The sequence below is a fragment of the Coturnix japonica genome, chromosome 4 (assembly GCF_054131305.1).
Source record: "Coturnix japonica strain WE chromosome 4, WE-NBRP24, whole genome shotgun sequence".
NCBI classification, from domain to species: Eukaryota; Metazoa; Chordata; class Aves; order Galliformes; family Phasianidae; genus Coturnix; species Coturnix japonica.
The window spans coordinates 40,901,006-40,925,584 of NC_140666.1; the positions used below are offsets into that span (position 1 = coordinate 40,901,006).

At 35.9% G+C, this 24,579-nt stretch overlaps 1 protein-coding gene across 6 annotated transcripts in view; it reads left to right on the plus strand.

Moving 5' to 3' along the window:
* GRID2 (glutamate ionotropic receptor delta type subunit 2) overlaps positions 1–24,579 on the plus strand; it is a 640,155-nt gene that overhangs the window by 125,209 nt on the left and 490,367 nt on the right. For all 6 annotated transcript variants that reach the window (XR_014945306.1, XR_014945307.1, XM_015861346.3 and 3 more), the window contains exon 2: positions 10,824–10,979. Coding sequence is in view for 4 of the 6 variants with exons in the window: in XM_015861346.3 (XP_015716832.1) it covers positions 10,824–10,979 (156 nt within the window). In the remaining 2 variants the exon portion in view is untranslated. The remainder of the gene's footprint in view (positions 1–10,823; positions 10,980–24,579) is intronic.

A 24,579-nucleotide genomic window follows, 5' to 3' on the forward strand; every position in this document is an offset into this window, starting at 1 on the left:
TTAAACTATAAAATAGGGATATAATCACTCACTTGTATTACTCTCTTAAGGAGTATCTGAAACCAAAATCATTTCTTCAGTGATTTAAATGTCAAGCTGATTTCTCAAAAATATTAGTAAATTGCAGGCAATTTGAGTTCATAGCAACTGTGTACTTGGAAATGGAAAGTATGCTTCATTTATTTTTTCTGTGGTTATTTTACTAAATGTTAGAGCAGCAAGTTCATCTTAGCTCTTACTCTTGTACGTTAGAACATAGGACAAAATTATTGCAATTCTACAGACCTGAATTTTAATTTTTCTCTTTGGAAATACACACTTTCCAGGAAAATATATTGCTGGTTGAGGCATTTTTCAGCCTTAGATTTGCTCATATCCTGTTGTGCAGCACCATGTTAGGAAGTCTCCCAAAAAGGTCTGAAAAAGAGCGGGGAGTATTTGGACTGATACAGGTGCCTGGCACATCCCATGCTGTGTGGAAATAGCACAGCAGCTCTCATTCTTGCTTTGAAACTCTGCCTTCTAAGACAACAAAATTAACTGAAACTAATATAAGAAATAGATGAATTCATCTTAAAATCAGGAATTTTGTTATGTATTTTTAATTGATGGCTTATGTGATGCTCCTTGGAAACTGTTTTAACAGAACTCGAATGCATTTATTTGACTTGCAGTGAATCTTTGGAAAATGTAAATTCATAGATGTATGATAGTGTTATAATTTTCAAGGAGTTTTATGTTACTGCAGAACTGCAGTGTTAATAAAAACAAAGCAGGAAGTTTAAGTGCAGCAGAGAACTGAAGGAATTTATGACTGATCTTTTCAGTCATGTTTGGGAGTCTTATTTAGTTTGAAATTCGTTCTCTGTTTTCATTTCTGCTTCCTTTTTTGCAAAAAGTATGAGCAAATTTTATCGGAATTTATTGGATGAAAATCTTTAAGTCTAACTCATTTTATCTGTGATTTATTTTCTGCAAGGCTTTATTTATTTTAGACATACTTGAAAGTTATGAATTAGAAAAGTACAAAGTCTTCTCTAAAATATGTAAGATCTATCTATCTAAAAAAAAAGATATGCCGCTCTATAAAAAAATGGCATGCAGCTTAAGTTTGCAAAGTCTGTGATTATGCAGTCTCTTTGAGCCCTGAATGTTTAGATTGCAAGTTTTAGAGGAAGTTGTGTCGTCCTGTTAACAAAATTGGAGTATGAATGTTAGAATTAAGTAGAATATCATTAGTTCTCTTAGTCTGAGAAGTATGTGGGAAACATGTTAGAGACATGGTTATATGCACCCTTTTTGGGAAGTTTTTATTGGAAAGTGTTTCTTAGGACATTTATGTTGAAACTTGAATCAGATTGATCCTGGATTTGCTAACCTTTGTGTAACATAAGAGTTAAAAGGGGGTAATGTATGTTAATTTTTAACTGAAATTAAAATGACATTGTACTGGACTACCTTGCCTCTACGAGAAAATAGTGCTAGGTGACTGAAGCTAGATTATTGGGTTTCTCCCATTTTCATTCAAAGAGTATGTTTCTGTGTAGATTTGTTGCATGCCTCCATTCTAGCAGAATAAACACCTCTAAAGAAAAGAAAAGCTGTTTAAGGAAGGGATTAATTTCAGTCAGTTTTTGCATTTTTAGAAGAGCACATAAACCCATTTTTCCTTGTAGCTTTTCTCTCTGTTGTCATTTCATTCTTGACCATGGTATTCATGACACTTCATGTAGGATCAGATAGAGTTTTAGAAGCAATATATTTTGAAGTTATCTGTCTGTACTTTTCAGTGATATGCTGACTCAGCACCTCTTTATCTTTTTTTTTATAATGAAATCTACAACATAAAGCCTGGATTTATACAGTGTGGTACTCAAAAAAAAAAAAAAAAAAAAAATCAACAACAAAAAAACCCTTTTATTCCTGTAATATTCTCCCAACGGCAGTATTCAATGTCAGTACCTGTATTTCAGTACTTCAGGCCAGAGTGCTCCACCACATGAAAAAACTAAGCTATTTAGAAAAAAAAAAAAATAAATACTTGAGTAAATTTTGAAGAGAAATAGGAAGGGCAAAACAAACTAACAAAAACATCTCGCATTATAGTCTTTGCACTTTTGTGTATGTAGGTGTATGTCTATACCTTATTAACACCTATAGCATACTGGTAATCTTATTCCCATTTAAGTTCAGCTACTAGTAGAGTAAACAGCAGCTGCTTCATCACCTACAGAAAGGGTTTGACTGGTTTTCTCCCCATCTCTAAACAGTAGTTTGCATCATTTGGTTTATCTTTCAAAAATTACCAAAGCAAAATGTGATGTAGTTGCAGAAGGTAGTAAACAATGACAAATGCTTAACAGCTGTTCACGGGTTTTATGATGTATTTATCTGCACTAACATTGCTTTAGGAGGTGTTCTTGCAATCACAAGTATGGGCTAATGAAGGTGATTAAATAGTTTGTTGAATCAGTATTTGCTTTGGTTCTAAAACAACATATAAGCAAACTCTGAACGTACATTATAAAGCATCTTTTAAATATTTCTTTGAAAAATGTGGATACTATTCAGCGGATTTATTGTTACCACCCCAAGTTTCTGCATGGGACATTAATAATGTGACAGCAGTGTCTACCAAACCACCAAACCAGATGCTTTTCACAGCTAGACCCCATGTTGATATTTACGGGTAAGATAGAAAACATGAAAATCTTCTCATTATTATTATTATCAGATCATTTATTGCATAATGAATGTGAATACTCAATCTCTGTAGTTAATCACCACATCATGTTTATAGTGGAACAGTGTGCAGATACCCTCATTCTTATTTGGTGAGAGGTAATCAGTATATAATACGTATTGTTTATAGCGATATCATGACCTGCTTCAAATACACTAATAGACATCAGTCTCCAACAATGTAACTGATATTTGTGCAGTATTTTTGGATTTGCTGGATGAAAATCATTGTAGCTCTGCAATATATGCCACAAGTTAGATAACTATAAACAAATGTAAGGTGTATGCTGATTGTTACATCTTTTGACATAGTAGTTGTGTACATTCATTTTCTACAGGGAGTGGTTCATTTAATGACAATGTAGAGCATGTGATAAGAGATTTTAGTATTTACCAGGAGATTTTTCAGAGTCACTTTTAAAAAAATACCTTAGGTTATTTATTGTGTAGATGACAAAACTATTAGAGTATACAGATGGTGAAAGGTCTGGAGGGCAAGAGATATGACGAGCAGCTGAGGCCTCTTGGTTTGATCAGTCCATGGCAGAGGATGATGGGAGGGCTCATGGGGGCTTACAGCCATGGAAGTGGAGGGGCAGCATTGAGTTCTGCTCTCTGGTGACAGCAACAGGACCTGAGGGAATGACATGGAGGTGCGACAGGGTGGGTGGCAGGAAAACATTCTTTACCAGAGGGTGGCGAGCATGGAATAGGCTCTCTGGGGCACTGGTCATGGCCTTAGGCTGCCAGAGTTCAAGGAGCATTTGGGCAGTGCTCTCAGATATAGGATTTGAATCTTGGGTGGTCCTGTGTGGAGGTGGGAGTGAGACTTGATGATCCTTCCAGCTCAGGATATTTTGTGATTCTGTGGATAGCATTTCTATCAGGACTGCATTGTTTTATCTTACTCTCCTCTCTAGACAAGAAGAATCTTTCCTAGAAAGAGGCTAGCAAATGACAGCTGGTTTTTGTTTGTTTGTTTTATGAGATTAAGGAGATTCAGCAGAAGAATATGACAAATGGCATCATTTGTATTAAACTTAAGTGTTAAATGGTGGCTTGGAACTTGAGAACAATTAGGAATGTCTGTCAGGATGAGCTCAAAATAAATCAGCAGTGATTGGAATGTGTTTGTGCTTGTGCATATGTGCCCGACAGACAGTGTAAATAAGGAGGAGAAAATCTTAGAATCTGTTATTTCCAAATGTGAACATAATTCCCAGTGACACTTATGTGTATCCACAGCAACAGAATTAGGTGAGAAAAATAAGAAGTCCAGTGTGCTTAATCACTGAAATTGCAAGAGTAATACATCTCAAAATTTCCTGAGAACACAACAGAACTCCAGCACCTATTGCAGCCAAATGAATTGATTGCTGCTAATCATGTTAAAACTAAGTTTTGTGATAGAAAAGGAAAAGACAGTGAATTTTATACCCTCAAGCTTCTGTTTCTGCTTTTCTAGAAAGACTTTATTGCTTTGTAATTAGTAGGTGTGATGTACAATACCTGAGGCATTGTCTCTCACTATATGTAAATTAATTCAGAAAAGCTTGTAACATTAAAAAGCTTGATTTTATTTGTCAACTTGACAAAGAACCTTAATACTTCCAGAACTGTGTAGTAGACTAATAGGAGAGGAAAAGAAAGTGAGAAGGAAGAGGAATATCAGAAGTTTATCAGAAGTTCTCTGATAAACACAGAAGAATCTGCATTCTTCTGATGAAGAAGGGCTCTTTTTTCCTATCCCAGTCTTACAGTGAAGCAATCACATAGCTCTGATCTTTTTTTTCTTTCTTTCTTTCTTTTTTTTTTTTTTATTTTTTATTTTTAATCCTGTTATTTGTTTGAAGTTATTTGCCTGCAAGAGAGACCCCATCCAACCTGACTTTGAACGTTTTCAGAGAGGGAGCATCCACAGCCTTGCTGGGCAACCTGTACCAGTGTCTCATCACCACAGAAAAGAATTTATTTGTAATCTCTAGTCTAATTCTACCTTCTTCCAGTATAGAGCTATTTTCCCTCATCCTGTTGCTATATGGCCTTGTAGAAAGTCCCTCCCCAGCTTTCCTATAGGCCCCCTTCAGGTAATGGAAGGCTGCTATTACGTCCCCCTGGATCACTCTCTTCTCCAGGCTGAAAAGCCCCAGCTCTCTTAGCCTATCGTTGTTGGGAAGGTGCTCCAGTCTTCAGATCATCTTTGTGGCCCTCCTCTGGATCTCCTCCAACAGCTTGATGTTTTTCTTTTGCTGGGGGCCCCAAAACTGGATGCAGTATTACATGTGGGTTCTCATATGAGCAGAGTGGAGGGGTAGAATCATTTCCTTTGACCTGCTGGTCATGCTTCTCTTGATGCAACCCAGGGTACAGTTGGCCTTCTGGGCTGTGAGTGCACATTGCCTGCTCATGTTGAAGCTTTCATTAATTGACACTCCCAAGTCCTCCTCCTCAGGGCTGTTCTGAAACCATTATCTGTCCAACCTGTATCTGCGCTTGGGATTGTCTTAACCCAGGTCCAGGACCTTCCACTTGGAGTCGTTGAACTTCATGAGGTTGATATGGGCCACTTCTCAAGTCTGTCCAGGTCCCTCTGGTATCTCTTTCCTCTGTCATGTCATCTGCTCCACTCAGCCTGGTGTCATCTGCAAACTTGCTGAAGGTCTGTATTGCCTACAAAGATGGTAAATAACACTGGTCCCAACACTGATCCCTAAGGAATGCCACTCATCACTGGTCTCAACTTGGGCATCAAGCTGTTGACTACAATTCTCTGAGTGCAACCATCCACTCAGTTTCTTATCCAGCAAGTGGCCCGTCCATTAATTGTCATAGAAGAGAAAAGTAAAGCATGCTGATGTTTTCCCTTCATTTACTGATTCAAGACTTGATTGCATGGTTGTGTTGCATGTGAGTGCTTGTAAGTCAACAGAGAATCTTGCAGCAGCTCTGAATGCTTCAGGAATAAAACTTAGTGTTCAGCTGCATTAGTACACAGTGTATGCTGTAATAATGGGAATTACAAAGGCAAAGGTAAATATCTGCTTATGACCTTCTAAAATTCCTACAATGAGAGCAGTGAGATTCTCAGATATGTCAGGCATCTCTTGTTTTTGTTGACAATGGCTCCATTATATAATTATCTTTCCAATTCAGCTTGTATATATTCACCTGATCAGGTACGACAGTCTGTGGTTTAGCCAGGAATTTGCTGTTGTGATTTAAAATGAATGGATTTTATACAAATTTTCCCAATCATTGAACATTCCTGTTGTCTCATGATAACACAGGATTTTATCCTACGCAGTATCTCAGGATCAGCCCCATTGATTTAAGTACTCAGAAACTAATTTCACATGGTGGGAGTGAGACTTAAGGCAACTTGCTCACATTTCTGCAGGAAATCTCATATGAGGATTGTCACTGAGAAAGCCAAATTCCTGGCTTCCAGTTTTGAGTGTTAACAACATGACCATTATCCTTCCAACAGCTGCATTAGTTTTCTCATTTAGAATAAGAATGCAATATTCATTTTCTCTCCAAGCATTCCTGGACTTCTGAACTAGTGTATTACTGAGCTAAGTATATATAGCTTTTGCTAATGAGGTGTGTATGGGTAACATTAAAAAGTGAAGATTAAGCTTACATGCTGAAAATGAACTCTGACTTATCTTTGCAATGGCATTTAATCCATATACTCCCCCTTATTTTTGAAATGAAGTATTTAATTTTGTGAGATTAATGTCATATCATCATAGATAAGATACATGGATGATACTTGAAAGCACTGCAAGGAGTTAACTACTTCTTTGCTTAGCCAATGGAAGCAGGGACAAAGTTTAAATCTCTTTACATTTCGTGCTTACAGCCATGATGAATTTTTGTCCCATTTTTGTGTTTCCTGAGCTGTTTCTAGTAGACTAAGGAAATTTCACAAGAAATGATCAATAGCATGTAAGTTAGATTATATTTTTGTATATTGAGGTCAGTAGGACAAGTGATCTTTGGAATGCCCTCCTAACAATGTCATTAGTACTTAGTGAACGTAGCAAGTATGTGCGTGATTTCATCTAGGTTCATTGCAATTGACAGATTTCTGGTGACGTTGTAGGGTGTGAGTGAGATGGTTAAACACTAAGAATTTTCTGCTAAGCTACAGAACTTTATTGATGTGCTGAGGTTTTTTATTTTTAAAAGCTGCTAGATAATTGCATTCGTGCTGCCTTCATCCAGATTCTGAAATAAAGCTGAAAGTAACGACATGCTAATAAAACAGGGTGGGGAGGAAACCGGTGTTAAATAATTGCTGTGTCAACATTTTGGCTCCTGATGCAAGCATAGGAATACTCCTTGAGTATAGTTAGAAATGGCATGTTTAGTATGAGAACTGTTTTAGTTGAGGTACACAATGAGGGGTAGAAAAGGGAACAGCATCTAATTTTGTATCATTTTGAAGACTATTTCCTTTGCCAAATTGTACTTTTATATGGTGTTCTAGAGACCAATTTTGACACAGTATCTGGAGAAATAATTTAGCTATGTTTCTTCAGCTGTTCGTTACTTCCTGAAACATACCCTTTCCCCTCCCTTCCCCCATAGCTGAAAGGGTTCATTTTGAAAATACAGTTTAAACAAGTGGTTTCATTCCATTTTTGTCATTTTGGAGCTTTATGTGAGGAAAGCAGAAAACATGTAAAAGTCATTTTGAAGTGTGATATACTTCAGTTCCTTTAATTTTGTTTGAGCTGGCTAAAAAAAAAAATGTATTTGGAAGAATAAGGTTCCAAACTTCAGCATGATGTCGAGCCTCATCAAGCAAAGAAGTTTAGCGCTGCAGTTAGTGCTATCTAGAAAAACCCTGAGAGACCCAATTCATATCAGAAATCTCTCTTCTCTTAACCATAGTAGAACTCCTGAAGCCACAGGAAATAGATTGTATTTCAGCAATGTTTGTGCAAACCAAAAATGTCTGTATGTTTTCATTCAAATTAGTTTTCTTTTGAAAAGCTAACAACAATTAACAAATTGCATAATATTGATTGTTGCGTAGACGAACAGTTGAAAGAAACATTTGGATCAACAAGCGTATTTATAAGAACAGGAACAATTTGAAAAAGCTTCAGATGCTGCTTTGTGTGTTCTAGTTTTATCTGAAAAGAAAAATTAAACAAACTTGGAGAACCAATTATGAAATAAAAATTGTTCTAACAGTTGAAGCTGAATGCACGTGGTGCTGTGCAGTGACATCTCCTGAAAGGAACAGTGTTGTCTTTAGTCTATCTCAAAAGGATTTTTGTATAATTAAATTAGATCCTCTGATGGGTAAAACCTCAATTTCTGAAGGAATCTGGTCTAGGTTGCTCAATCAGAAATTATTACTGTAATGCTTTTTTACAGTCCTTTTATATACATTTGTTTTACCTATGAAGATATACACTAACACATGTATAATGTCTGACTTCTGTAATGTAGCTGGTTTAATATGTCAGAAGCAGTGTTGTTCAGGTAGTGTCTGGTAAATGGAGCCATAAATGTTGCTTACAACAGGCAGTGCAAAACTGGAACAGTTGTACTGTAACGATGAAGAATATAATTTGTGAATGCTGCATGGAGTTTAATCAAACCCTATGCTTTATATGTGTTCAGATGCTATTAGAGGTAGGATGTTCTTCAGGCTGAGAAATGAGAGAAAAACATAGTTTATTGGGGCAGCCACGTCTGAAAGGAATTAGGATTCTGAGAAACTTGCTGCAGCACTGGTGACAGCGCTGTTTTGGGAGCAGTTCTCTGCTAACCAGTGACAGGGCTATGATGCTGAGAGGGATTTTTGTGATGGCTCTTGCAGAAGAAACTCTGGATAACTTGGATTTCTCTGTATCCACTGCCCAGTAAGTTACCTGATTTGTGGGGACAAAGCCAGGCCTAAGGCAACATTTCTCAGCTGTAGAATAAGAATCTGTCCTCTACAGAGTTAGCTGGAAAGGGTTTAGCCATGGTGTTTGCAGTGGAGTCAACAACTGCCCTGTGTGCATTCAATAGGTGCATGTTCACTTCCTTTAATTGTGGCATTTGTTGTGGAATTAATTACTTAATAACCATGTAAAATTTTTCCTTTTAATGTTTATTAGCAGTAAACATGACTACATTATGTAGTAATCGTCAGTATAGGTATATGCTCCCTTCACAAAAGCAAACAAACAAACAAAAAAAAAAAAACAACAGGAAAAAAAATGAAAACAGTCCCCCAATATACCTACGGAAAACAAAAAAACACACACACACAAAAAACCCATCAAAACCAAACATACAAGCACAAGTAATTTTGGTCAAAAGAACAAGCACTCTTTTCTGAAATTATAAGCAGAAATATGCTCTAGGATATTTCAGTAGGTAGATTTCCTGTACCTTTAAATTTTACTTGGATACAAAAATCATCTTCTTGGAGAAGCTATAGTTTGTGGCATCTTGCATACTAAGTGTTTTCTCAGCTGTGAGGCTTTGCTTTATGGAGCTAAATTTAAAAAAAAAAAAAAAAAAGAGAGAGAGAAAGAAAGAAAAAAGAAAAAAAAAAAAGAAATAGAATCAAGGGAGAAAATGAATCTTTTCAACTGAGATTTGCACAGAGATGACAGGTGAATGAGGTGGAGAGGTAAAGAACAGCTGTTCCAGATGGCAGCAGCTTCAGGAGGAAAATGTTTGAGTCAAAGCAGTCAGACTGTATGAAGAGATGCTCATGTGTAGAATGAGTGGTGCTGGCAGGGAGATGAGTGTTGGAGGTCAGTGGAAAATATATGATAAATAATGCATATGAAATTAACTTCTCTTGAAGTAGCCATTGCCTGTAAATCAATCTTGTCCCACACCACTGCAGATTTTTATTTTTTTTTTTCTTGAGATCATGAGTAATCAGTATTATATGTACCCTTTGGCTGTCTCATTGCATACACTGTCTTAGTTCAGTTTTGTGTTGACAGTGGGTGCTTAAGAATAAATAGGCCTGAAAAGTTAAGAAATTTCAAAAAAAAATATATAGATAGATATAATTTTCAAATTTTTGAATTTTGAAGCATCCTTTCAGTGTCTCTTTGGTCTACAGAAATGAAAGACTTAGAGGTGCTTGAATACTTCACAGACACGATTTGAGGCTTTAAACAATAAAACGTTCTTCATAGGTCTGTCATACTATGATTTGAGCCATCTCTGCTTAGATAGTTAATATAAGTAATAAATGTAAAACAATAGAAACTTACTGATGCTAAAAGTAACAGAGATTAGAGAAAGCAAAAAATGGCACCCTCTATCCTGGTTGTTCTTTTTTGAAATATGTGAAGAACTGGCTGTGCAAGCTTTGGAAGCCTTATGCCGCCAACTTCTGTATTTAATGGTTTCCTATTGAGGATGCTCTGCTTGAAGATTTTGGGGATGGGGCAGAACAGTCACTTTCTGTCATGTTCATGTAGGGAGGAATAACTTTAATTAACCAATTCAACTTAATTTACTGACAGATGGTTAGCTGGAGTGGTTCTTTTACAAATCTGATAGGAATTAGATCTGAAATAGTTTATCAGCTGCTGACCTATCTATTGATTGCTGCTGTAAGTTCTAACTCATGTTCCCAGTGCTGCTACAATTTTAGACCTATTCTTGCCTCATTTGAACTTCATTTCTTTTTTTATTTTTCTTTTAATGATCACTAAATATAATGTGCAACTGATAACTTAGCCCATTTTGTTTATTCTGTGTATTAAACCTCCCTTTTGGAAAGGTAATTAGTTCTCATTTCTAGGCCGTATTTCTCTACAGATGATTTACTTTGTCTAGACAAGGATCCCCACTATTTCTAGCTGGAGTAAAGGCTTCTCTTCAATTTCCGCCCTAAATTACATCAGAATGCAGAAAATCTTTATATTCTATGTAGCTTCTGGGTTCTGTGTTTTGATAACTGCTCATCAGGGGTGAGCAAAGGGGTGAAGTTACAGCATAAAATATGACTTGAGTGGTTATGATTAATGCTTTGAAATGTAAGTGAAATGTGCAACCTCATTATTATTTTTTTTTCTTTGTTCTTTTTCTTTATTTCCCAGGGGCGATTTTTGATGAATCTGCTAAAAAAGATGAGGAAGTTTTTCGAATGGCAGTTGCTGATCTCAACCAGAATGACGAAATCTTACAAACAGAGAAAATCACGTGTTCAGTGACATTTGTGGATGGCAACAATCCATTTCAGGCAGTTCAAGAAGGTAGGATGCAACTTTTTTGGCTTCTTTTTCCATAGAATATCAAAGACTGCCTTTGGTTTTGAATTTGTGGTTTGTGCTGGTCTAGTGACTTCAGGCTGTAAACTTCCGTTTACATCTGTTGTGCTGTAAAGGCTATTGAAAAATGGTACATCAGTAAGTCTACATCTTCATTTTTTTTTCAGGCTGTTTTGGAGTTGTTGTCTAGTACTATTTCTCAGTTTCATTTCATGAGAATACCAGGTTACTTAGTTGGATAATATAGGTTGCTGTATGTCTAACCTTTTAGCAAATTCGATTGAAAAAGTTACCTGTTTTATAGGAGGGATTAGAGATAATCTGATTGCTCAGAGAGTCACCTGTGTCCAACATGATTTTGTACTCACTTCGTCCTTTTCAGTTTCCCAGTTACTGCACAAGAGATGAGGACGCTGCTTTGGGCTCTTGCGATAGCAGTTAGATGATAGCACAATTCAGTATTTGAAATCCCTCTGAGCTGGTGTGACTGAGCAAATGTCTGGATAGACAGATATACAAAGTTGTTAGATGCATGGATTTGAATTCCTAAGTGTTTGTATGTCTTTGCCATTCTAGCAAAGATAATCTCTTTCTGAGTTGTAGAGTATATGTTTATTGTAGGTATATTATTAAACTTGAGTTAAAAAGAAAAAAAAATAATCTTGATGGATTTCTAAATCATTATAGACCACTTTAGACTGACAGTTCACAGAGAACTTAAGATTTATGTAGCTGATTTTCAAGCAGGTGCTGCAGTACCTGAGAAGTTAGAAGCTAAATAGCTCTTTGTTTTCAATGGGCTTTTGACAATGTAGCGTTAATAGAAGGGCACCTGATACTTAAATTTTTTTTTTGTCAATAGAAAATTTATGAAATTGCAGGAATTTTTGGTTTAGTTTAAATTGTGCATGCAGCGGATAAATGAGTATAGCAAGAAACATTACAATATGGGTTTTTTAAGGCTGTGACTGAAATTAATTCAATCTGGATCAGTTCAATCTATTTTGATCTAAAAAGATAGACATAAAAGCTATTAGGTGTAGAATCTGGAGGGCAGGGAAATAGCAAAGTGAGATAAATCTTTTTAGACAATGTCTTTATTGTTAGTATTTAAGCTTTTTTTCCCAGTTGGTACAGGGTAAATAATATGAAGTGATGGTTTTTGATTAACACCAATTAATGCTGATAGTAAATGATTTACTATATCAGGAGTTGCTAATTATTTTATAGAACTGAGTTTTAAGAAAAATATTTAATTCGTACTTAAAAAGGATTGGTTAGAAAATTAAAGCATGTCAAATGAGTTAAATGAGTTGATGACCTTATGCTTCAATATTTAATGACTTTTTTTTTCTTTCACAACAATTACATTTGTCATTTTTAAAATAATATAGTCAGTACCTGAAATATGAATGGAGTTGATTTGATAAAAGTTTAAATATCATGTGTCAAGGGAAAGAGGTCTTCATGATATCGCTGAGTTCAAAAAAGTGTTTGGTAGTAAAAACTGCTTTTTGTCAGCTACTTGGCCAGCAAAGCCTTATACAATTTTACTGAAGAACAACAGTTTCATCTTTGGCATGCGTTTATCTGTGGAAATTTTTTTATTGGTCTATTGTTGTACAGTTAATATTTGCTTTTAATTAGTTGAAATTGAATATAAACATAAATTGTACAGTAACGTTTCAATTACTTTACATTAGGTTTCTTCTTTCTCACTTTTTTCCTCATCCTTATATCACCTGCATCCTGTTCTTAATGGATTTCTTACAAACATTAATAGTAGGGGAGAGGATCTCTGTAATATTACCACGTATGTCATACGTTATACCCTTGGTGGTGACTGTGGGGTGAGAAGAGCAGGATGAATGAGACCAGTCTGTAAGCAAAGAGGCACAGGTCTTATATGAGTAGTTTTATGCTTGGCAATGCCATAAACACCTAAATGCTCAGACTTATTCAGTGTGTAAAAAGTAACAGAATGAGGCAAAGATTCCTGGCATAAACTCATAACTTTTCCTTCAGCAGCACAACAGTACTGAAATGCTGATATCAGTAGAAGGCATTGTGTACTTTTCTAACTAATACAGCCTAGCATAAAAAAATTAAATTGTCTAAACTGACTGAAATTTGCTTTTTTCGAACTCATAATAACTATTTTTGTGTCTTTGAATTTGTTTATCATCGTGTTGAAACTACAAAGAACATTCTGAAACTAAAAAAGGTTTTTTGGCAAATTGATCATTTAAATCATTAAAGGCCAAAAACTTACAATTCACCTAAAATTGTCTAAAATATACCATTTCTAGTGACTAGGGAAAGTTCTTATGAACTTGGCTCTGATTTTGATTTTCAAAAACCAGGATGTCATGAGTAAAGAATTGATAAAATGAGACTTAATTTTCAGAGAAGATATTTACAAATGTATTTTTAATAATGATCCACCTGTGGACCACATGTTTTATTTCTGTCTTTTATTAATTTTTATTAGCAACATTAGCAAGGGACTTCCGAACAAAGTTAACAGAACCCTCAGATAATTTGTATTGACTCTTGGATGTAAAGATAATTAATTTGATGGGACTGGCTGGAGCACAGTACTTACTGACTGTTCTCAATGAATCTGTTTGTATAAATTATTATGGTGCCCTGAAATGTCTTCTGATTGTACCTCAGGGCATCTCATTAATAGTTCTGATTGGACCAATAAAACTATATGGCAAAGCTGACTGGTTTTATCCCAGAAGAGTAGTGAATGACATGCCCCATAATGTCACTTGAAGTGCCCTCAGGGATGATTTATAGACATGTAATAGAGTACAGACATAGGAGATGAAATTGATTTTCTTTAAGTTAGGGAAATTTTCCTCCCTTTGGTTTATGCTGTGTCAGAAAGGAGCAACAATGAGTGAGATGTGTGTGATTTTATAGCGTGACTTCAGCTGACATGTTAGCATTATAGGGCAGTATAGATGCTTCATCAGGATGCGTTCAGGAGAGAGAGGATTACTGTGTGGGGGGAAAGTAAAACCAGAGCAGTCAGGTTGAGGGTCAGAGAGTTGCCTTGCCATCACGTGGAGCTGCAGCAGGATGAGCATGGGTTTGCTGAGCAGTGTGGCCATGAGGCAAGTAGATGGCGTACCCCAGGCCAGATTAGGGTAGCTACCATCCAGCTGCTGAAATTTATATGTACCTATAGACGTAGCTCAGCATTTTCTTTCCTCCTTTTTTTTTCTTCACTACAAAACTGTTCACAACATTTATAATGTACTTTTTTCAGGTAAGGTCTCAAAATGTTTGTGTGCTGGCATGAGCAAGAAAGGAAGAATATTGTGTCTGACTTTTTTATGTTTTGCCAACACTGGGAAAGCAGGAACTACTGTTTTCTCTGTGCATTGGGGGAAGTAGTGATAGTTAGTTATTGCATGACACCGAGTTAATACAGTAAGCACTATGAAACAGGGAATTACGATCCATACTAGTGGCAGCCATAAAATATGTAGTGTAATACTATAGACTTCCCTTCTTGTAAGACTTGAATTTACAGCAGCATTTAAATGGGAGTGGGATAAGCATTCGACAATTTACTTAAACTGGAATTATTTTTGGAAGGTGGTATGCTCATATGTTTCTTTTTAATAAACTGGGTTGTTTTGCTGTTTACTTTTTAGCTTTTACATGGTATTTTTGTGAAAATAAATACATCACTTCTCTCATTTGTGAGAAAATTACTGCTTTTTCATAAATCTTAGTTTTATTACTCTTGTGCTTACTTCTGTATGCTAATAGTTGAAGCCTAAATGTTATGATTCAAGGCCTGCTTCTACCTGCAGTTCTTAACTTGTCATTAATAATATGATCATATGGCTACTGAAGGGCTCATGTGAAATATGCAGTTTTGTAGGGGTTCTCAGTTGAGTTACTTTGCTGGATATATCACTAGGTCTCAGTACACTGCAAATGACTCTCTTGTCTCCCTTGCCTTCTCTTTTCCAGTTGTATTTCTGCAATACGGGTCTATTCATATCTGGGGGGAAAGCATTTTTTGTAATGAAGGCATCATTGTCTACCTTAATTCTTATCTTAAATTTCACAAAGGGCAAGTAGAGTCTTTGGTAGCTTGAACCAGTGCTAACACTTTGGCTTGTGCTGATCTGCCTTCTTGGACAGCACAGTTCCTGCAGTCCCTATGCTGCCATTCCAATGTGTACATAAGAGTTGTGACGTGAATGCAGTGCTGGAGGCATCCACAGCCTTTTGAGGGCTGTTGGAGTTTGACAGAACCCATGTGCAAGCACGTATGCAAGGTCCTCAGAGATCCAATGCCAGTTTTTAAATCTCATGGCCTTTGCCTTTTGTTTGTGTTTGGTACTGAAAATTTTTATTCTACTATTTTTCCTGCTTGTTTTACTTTTCTTGACAATATATTGTTTTACCTATATTAAATGGTCCAATATAATGATCCAATGCAACCTTCTGTAGGTAACATAAAACAAATGATAGAATTTGCTGATGCTGTTTGAAGTCCACTTTGTTTGACAAGTTTTCCTATTGGAATCACGTATAGGTTTTACTTTTTTTTAAATGAACCTTTTTGTCATTCAGGTTAGTCACCAGAGTATGCTTACAGACACCAACTCAAGCCTTCATAATGGCTTTTGAAAGCTTATTGAGATCAGTGCAGTAAATAAGGCAGTGAGTCATAACTAAATGGTGTTCAGCTGTAGAATAACAGAGGTTTTTAGGGCAGCAATATGTATGAAGGTCACATGCAGGATTTTATTCAAGCAAAGTTTTATGGTCAGAAATTACAGCCTTATGGATACATCTGCTCTGGCCTTTGGGACTAGGTGAATGTAATAAGATTGTTCTTTCCTGGTGGCTTTTTGTTGTTGTTCTTGGTTTTTTTTTTGATTGCTACAGAAACCTGTGTAAATTCTCAGATGTCACAAACTGCTAAATTTTCTGTTGCTTTGTGTCACTTCTTCACATTCCTTACTCTTTCTAGTGCTGTTTATTAACCAATACGTGTTCAGCTTGAGATTAAACCTTTGCAGCTTTGCACTTCTTCATTGACCTTCCATTTTATTTCAGGCTCACTTTCTTCCCAATAAAATGGATTTTGATGTAAAATAATACTATGAATAGTGAAGGGGAAAAATCATTTTCAGCTAGAGTTTGAGCTCTAAAATGTTTAGTGAAAATAGGAGTAGAAGCATTACAGTGGCAATATAAAATTCCATTGTAAATCAGGAACTATTGGAAATGCTGGCAATTGCAAATTGCATCTATCATCATTACTTCAGTACTTCAAAAAATATGGTGTAATTCTCTTGAATTTCCTACCTCCTATGCATTTGTACTGTGTAGTAGCAGTGATGGCACTGCCTAGTTCCGAAGTGATTGTACTCTCTTCCACAGCCTTTGCTCTCATGTTAGTTCTCCTAGTGTTGCAAAATCAGTAAGATCTCCACTTTATGGAAATATGTCACAGGGACTCCAAGTGTTGGCAGCTTAAGAAAATAGCAGGTTTTACATCTCTTGGGATAACATTGTGGTGGTTGGAAGATGGGTTGCATTGGAGATCAGGGAGAAGAGGGAGCCCTGATTGAGCTAGAACGGGACATGTTATAGAGACTTCTCTTAGGAGGAGCAGGACACGTTTTTAACACATCTTCAGCAATAGTTTCAAAGCTATTGTGACCTTCCTTTGCCTGGAGGTAATTTACCAAGAGCATACTGCAAACTGTAAAAGAGGATCAGATTTATTTTAAGTAAGGCATCATACTGGTTCAGCACTTACAGTAACTGTGTGAGTTCTACAGCTTTACAGCCTTTGAGTTTTGGGCTGCAGAATTTCCTAATTCTGAATTCTTGCAATAGTAATGTTTTCTTTAATTGCAATACAACTTCCATTGTTCTTGCTTCTAGGCTGAAAGCTAATTCTGGCAGTTGGAAGTTGTGCTAGCCTTGGAGATAGATGCCCCCACCACCCCCCACACAAATAAATGTATACAATAGTAAGTAAATAGAATCATTCATTCCATCTAAAATGGATTTCCAGAGTAGCTTATGCAATGTGGTAACCAAAGTTTCAGGAAAGAGGTACAAACCTTAGCAGTCCTTTGCATTCATAGATGGCAAATCTGAAACTTTTTAGATAGAAATCAAGTTTAAACCAGAGATATTAGTGCAGCTGAAAAAAAAAAACAAAAACAAACAACCAAACAATTCCAAAGGATGCTTTCTGAATAGCTGAGGAAAAGGGAGGGGGAAACTTTTGATTAAAAATAAAAATAAGAAAAATCTTTGTATAGTGTGGACTAGGGCAAATTTCTGGCATCTGTAGTTATTGTTATTCAAGTTGTCTTACAGAATATCTGTAATTCACTAAACACAGTGTTTATGATGGCTGTATGTATTTGTTGTGGTTTAAACAAGCAATACTGGTGTTTCCACGGAAACCAGTTTGGTTCAGATGACCAGGATGCCCAGCTGCTTCCCACTGTTAAACTCAGCCACATTACAGCATTCAGACTGATCAATATAGCTAGAGGTATTTCTGCAGACCATGCAACAAAACAAGGACTAGCATTTAGAAGCTCATTTTGCCTACCCCATTACCTTTTTGCTGTCTCCTTTTTTTTCCTGCTTTCTCTTGACTTTAAAACAGCAAGAGTGTTTCACTAAATATGATGACATTGGCTGTTGCTAGTTGCCAAAGTTTGGCTCAACATTAATCTTTAAAGTAGATTTTAAACATTCTATCAGAGAGCTTCCCCTTTCAAATGACAGATGGCAATTTAAATGGACATGAAAGAACTTCCTCCCCAGACTTCTACTTTAAAAGCACGTATCTATAAGCAGATTATTAACCTTTTTTTAAAAAGGTGAATCAAATAAATGAATAAATAACTGTCCGAGTGTGGTGGCCTTTGATACTGGAGTGCAGAAAGAATTTTCTCACGTTACCATGGGAGTAGCTAGATAGGCTGATATTCTCATACTCACTATTTAAATTGAGATTGCATCATTTCTGGTTTTGCAGTATGTATATTTCCACTGGCAGTTCACAAGTTCTCAATGTATGTTTTCATATGATAAAAACTGTGCTTCAATCTGCCGTGTTAATGCTGCTAGTAGTTCACTTTTAAGAGAGCTATACAAATTGTGATGTGATTAAATAATATTTGTTGCACATTTAAAAGTTTAAAGCCACTGTACCTGAAGCTGTTTGGAGTATTTCAACAAATAGAACTATAGAAACAAAGCAAATGAGAGGTGCTTCATCTTCCCAGATGCCAATTATTTAGCTTCCACCCTATGCTATTAGTGCTCCCTTAAAACAATCTCCATACATAAGTAATGGACACCCTATCCAGATTTTCTCCTTGTCTTTTCATGAAGTGTTGTCCACCAAAATCACTTGAGCAGTCAATCATCACTGTCCAAACAGAAACGCATGTTTGCAGTCAGGCCTAGCAGTATATGGTGGCAACTGCTGAGCTATCAACTGTTGTATTCAGTTATTTTCCGCTTTGTGCAGGTAATCTCCTTTTTCTTGTTGCTCTTCCCAAGTTCTCTGAGTTAAGTAAAAGTCAGAATATTTATTTCCTCTGACAGTTCAGGTAGAAATATGTTCCTAGCTGCATGCAGATAAGTATTTAATTTGTATGTCTATATTTGTGTTGATCTAAAAGTCAATGTAATTAATTTAGTTAATTATTTGTATAATTAGTCTCCCCTTAAATCCCTCCTTTCTGTTCTTTTTACTCGTTTTCTTCTATCTTTTGATAGCTCTTAGAGCACAGACTGTATTCTGTTTTGTGTCAGAGACATCTGGCTATTTGTGTGATACAAATTATTTTAAGCATACTCTTCTATATATACATAATCAGAGGAAAAATGAACTCTATGGAGGACAGGAGTGTTTTAAAATCTAATTCTGATAATGAGGAAATGAGCCATGACACTCTGGAGGTGAAGCCTAAAGTGAATTATGAAGGTCATTCACTTAGATGAGAAAATTAATTATATTTTAGTTAAGTTCTCTCTCAGCTTCTTTATATTTTCCAGTACCAACTAATTTTGACTCCATATCAATGTATGAAAAATTATCAGAGCAGTTACAAAGACAGACTTGGAAACTAGGCAGTATTTTATTAAAACAGTAATCATATCAGGGAACCACAACATTTCATGCTATCTTTTTTTGAAAGGATATCTCTGTGGGATTTTAATACTCATATGAACAATCTGTCACTGCAAAGTTAGTGTTTGTGATCATTAGCCTTTCAGAAACTGTTCTTCCTCCTTAAAATCCAGTCTTCATTTTGTTTATTTTAGGGGAATATTTTCATCAGAAACTTGACACCTTTGACTTCCCCATATGGCTGTAGTTCCTCTGGTATTGCTTGAAGTTGAAATGTGCCTGTCCTCTGATTTTGTCACAGTCATGCCCCTCTGACTTGTGGAAAAGAGTCTTAAATCAGAATGAATTTCCCTGATTGTGAGGCCAGAAAAAGCAGTTAAATATGTAGAAGTCTGTAAAAGTTTTGCTTTTCATACTGTATCTTATGACAAAAGGGCTGTAGTATGCTGTAATATACTGAGCTCAGTCATCACAAAGCTCCAGTGAACTGTGCTTCATGTTACAGTGAGACAATTCCTGTATATGTTTCATTGTTTCATGACCTGCTGCAAGAAAGGAAGATGCTACAATGGCTCCTATCTTATTATGTTGGCCCATGACATCAGAGATAAATGGTGGTGGTATGGAAATAGAATTGAATGCTTGCTGATTATTTATGAAGATCAAACAGTAGATGTGAGCACAGTGAGGCAGTGGGTGGTGAGTTTCAGCAGCGGCTACAGCAATTCTGGGTCACTTCTGTTGGTTCAAATTCTTATGGGTATGGTATGCAGGTTCTTGTTCAGTGCTGGCAAAAATGGTTAAGTATCAGTAGTGGCTGCTGAAAACCAGAGTTTTCTTGCTGAGAATTTGCTCTATCAAACACGTTTATAGTGTTCTTTGTATCTGCTTAATTTTCATGGAAACAGATGGGAGGTGTTACTTTCGGAGTGACCTTTATTTTTTTATCTTGTTTATTTCTGGCTATTATTGTTTATTTCTGGCTGTTCATTGTCTATTTGACAGTGTCTTTTCTTGTGTAGCCAGGTTTTATAACATGAACATACAGTCATCTAAAACAAGAGTAAATAGATTTCTCTAATGTTATGAAAGAGTCACAATTTAGCGCTTGCATTACCTCTGAAAATCAGCACGGTTACTCATACTTGGAAGCAGCAGGCTCCTCAGGTATTTCTGAAAATGTTAGTGAGATTATGTGTACAGTAGCAAGTTGGAAGATATTGCATGTAAAGTATGCATGCACTCAACAATGTGTCTTTCTTAGTGATTTTATTCAAAATTAATTCAGAAAATAATAGAAATGAAATGGAGTAAAAATAAACTATCATTTTACTGTGTTATTTTATGTGTTTTGCTTGCTGCACGATAGCTGGTGATAGCTGCTTGACTGGAATTCTTTCTGGAATTCAAGTCAGCTTACCTTCACAATACAAGCAGGATTCAATCCTATTAGAGTAGATGAAATATGGGTAATTTAAGGTATGCCAATCAACCAACCACCAAAAATCTGAAGCAATGTAGTAAATGAAATGGACAATAATTGCCATCATATTATTTTAGAAAAAATTTTATTTTGCACAAATTGACAAGCTGAACTGTGCCACTGACATACAGGAAAGTAGGGAAAAGATGCATAAAGAAAAATGTGAAAGTAGCATTTAAAGATTTGCTTGTGCCTTTCTACTCAAACTTAGTATCCTATGTTTAAACATACACTGTGTTTAAAACTAGCATTGTCAATGCTAGATTTTGATAAAATATAGAAAGGGATGTTAGATCTTGATAAGAATATACAAAGGGCAAATGTAAGAAGTTCATGATGACTTTTGTAATGCTTTCTGGAAGATGCAGAAGGGGAACAAAGAAAAGTACATGTGTTTATTGATTGTAGAACAATACAGGTGGCTAGAAGTTTTCCTTCCCTTTAACCTCCTCTGATTTTGTACTTTTATGGTTATATGTTGCCATTTAGGAAGGAGCACATGATTCTTAGCAAAAATTGTCACTCTTACATAAAAAGGCTTCTTGCTAGAAACAAAGCTTTTTGAATGAAGTTTTTGGTGAGGTCTCCTGTGCCGCAGGAGATCTTTACTTACTATTCAGCTGCAGGTTATGGAATGAAAGAATATTCTCCTATATAGAAAATTATCATTTTATCCAGATTTATAAGTTAGTGCATTTCTTGAGGTGCACTGGCTATTTACATTTTGATTTCAAAGGAGAAATGTCTTTATACACATATTAATGGTCAGATTTGGTAGGGTTGGAAAGCTTTAGGAAGTATTGGAGTGTACGCATGTTATTTGAAGAGTTTTAAATGACTTTTTGATTAAGTCAAGAGAGTGTAGCGATAAATAAGTATCTTAGAATCATAAAATCATTTGAGTTAGAAGGAACCTAGGGACCTTTAAAGGTCATCTAGTCCAGCTTCTCTGCAATGAACCCGTTTACAGATAGATCAGGTTACACAAAGCCCCATCCAGACTAACCTTGAGTGTCTCCAGGGACAAGATGTTTACCACCACTAGGCAACCTGTTCCAGTGCCCTCATTATCATAAAAGCTTTTTTTTTCTTATATTCAGTTTAAACCTCTTCTCTTCTAGTTTGAAACCATTTTCCATTGTACTGTCACAACCCCAGCTTGTATTGATAGTGGGAGTTGCTGTGACCCAGATCCAGGACCTTGGTTTTGGTTGACCTCATGAGGTCACCTGGGTCTATTGCTAGAGCTTGTCTAGGTCTCTATAGGTGGCATCCCATTCCTCTGCTGTGTTGACTGCACCACTCAGCTTGGTGTCATCCACAAACTTAGTGAGATTGCACTTGTTCCCACTGTCAGTGTCACTGAAGATATTAAGGATCACTGGTTGGTACTGGGAAAGATTCTTTCTTCCATAGGGATCTGCACTATGTAAAGACCACTGATAAACAGAAGAAACACTGTTGTGAACATAAAGATTGTGTTACTTCTTTATGTTTCTATAGGGAATTTGAGGGGAAAAAAAGGATTGCAGTCTCTCGAAGGTAGCAATTGTGTTGTACACAGAAAAACTTAAGCCGGATTTTTAATTGTAAATAGTTATCAAGCAAGAGCCAGTGGGGTCATTCCAAGTTCTGGAATATGGTGATGTATTTGGTTCTTCTGAAACTTGAAGTAAACCTGTAGAAAAGGGTGAAATACATGCTGGTCATGAGTTCAGTAATTTAAGTCTCGTTTGACTGACAAACCTGAGATCTCTCTCCTCCACCCCCACTTTATGCCAAGGACTCAAACTCTGTTAATAGAGATTGAAAACTATTTCTCATGAGGATGTGATGTGATATGTGTGTGTGTATTTGTGTGCTTACATTTTTAAGTCAATAACAAGAATTAGAAAATATTTCTTTAAATTAGCAATCTGTATAAACTCTTGGTGTTTAAACATAGCAATACATAAACAGAAAAGAGTATTGTAATTATTAAAACAAACAAAGAAACCCAACAACAAATAACTTCAAACAATAGAATTGTCTTGGATAGAGAAGTGTATGGGTACATATAGGGCATATTAATGTGTGATAAAATTCTAGTAGTTACAAGAACATACGTGATGTCATCTTAAAATGCAACAATAAGCTCTTCATTTTAAACCTATCACTGTAGCAGCAACTTGAGCATTTCAAATAGATGTTCCCTAAAGCTTTACCTTGCATAAAAATTACTTGGCAGATGTATCTGTCTTGCAGAGTCATTACATCTGGCAGCTGGAATATATATTGAGATGGAATAGACTGTAGTTTTGGAAATATCAGAAGTTTTGGAAAAGTTAAATACGATTCCGAGATTGTATGGGATGAAAGTAAATTCTGAAATGTTTATCTCTGTCTGTCAGCTCTCTTAGCGCTCAAAGTCTGCAATCTGATTATTTCTTAAACTGTTTCACCATATCTCCAGATGTGACTTAAATGTAATCATAAGGTTTCATACCTAGTCTGTCACCACAGAATAATGTAAAAGCACAATTAGGTGTAAACTTAAGTTGTCTGTTTTATGCGGTTTACTTTTCTTGTTTCCAAGATGCCTCTTGGAAACTGAACTAAGTCTGTCTCTCTGTATGCTGTACTCTGGTCTTGACTAAATTTAGAAAGTGTACATGGTTCTTGGCTCCTTGTTGTAGGCCTCCTCGCTATCGATCTAAGGCTGTGGCCATATAGATTAGGAGCACAATATGTACAGTAGGCCAAAGGGGGTGATTGTCACTTTGTTCCTAGCGAAATCTTGGCTTTTTTTTTTTATTATTATTATTTTTATTTTATTTCTATTTTTATAAGTGTATCTGCACTGTATCTCTGCCTCATAAAACTATTATATTGATTGGTACTGATTATAATCTGACCTCTGATTTTTATTTTATTTTATTTTATTTTATTTTATTTTATTTTATTTTATTTTATTTTATTTTATTTTATTTTATTTTATTTTATTTTATTTTATTTTATTTTATTTTATTTTATTTTATTTTATTTTATTTTTTAATGTTCAAGATGTTTTCAATAGTTATATCTGCAAATTAAATCTATTTTCTCCAACTAAAACTCTGAACACGGGAGAGGCAACACCAAGTTTATTGCTTGATTCACTTTTTTGCTCTTTACTTTGCATTATTGTAAAAGAGCAAGAGATCTTCATGTTTTATTCAGCTAATATAACGTATATTTAATTTGCATTTTTAATGTTTGGAAAGGTGAAGGATAACAACTTAGGCAGTGCTGAATGTGATAACTTAATTGGTTGTAGGGCAACCTTCAAGATTCTCAGAAATGGCTCCACTGTGGAATTTTGCAGAGCCTGAAACAAGAGTCTGGTCAAAAGCTCACCTGCATTAAACCATCATCCTCGCCCTGTGAATTAGCAGGGAGTCACAGTGTGCCTTGGTGCTGCCTGTTTATCTCTTTATAAATGCTTTCAGGAGGAGAACCAAATCTAAGCATGTAGAGACCACAATGGCATACTGAACCCTGCTGAATATTTCCTGTAATTTCTCTGTCACTGAAAATTGTTGATATTATCATTTATTAAGTCATTATTTCTGTACCTGAGAAATGGAGGTATTTATTTCCTAATTTGGCATTTACTTGTAGGATTTAGGCTTCTAAGACAACACTTTTGTGGATTGCATGTTATGAAAGATAACCAAAATAAGATGAGATAAAGGCACTTCAGGATAATTGACAGTGTGTGCCTTTTGCTGTGCTGTTAACAGCTCAAGGAGGTATGGACTGTTGCATCAAGCAAAAGAATCTGCATTCTGCAGATTAGATGCTGAGGTGATGCTATTTTCAACTAGCTAATAAATATTCTGAAGTGTGAGCTCAGATAGAAAAACTCTTTAATCAAATTAAAGTAATTAAGTTAGTCCAAAGAGGCTATTTATCTATAGTCTATAATTGTA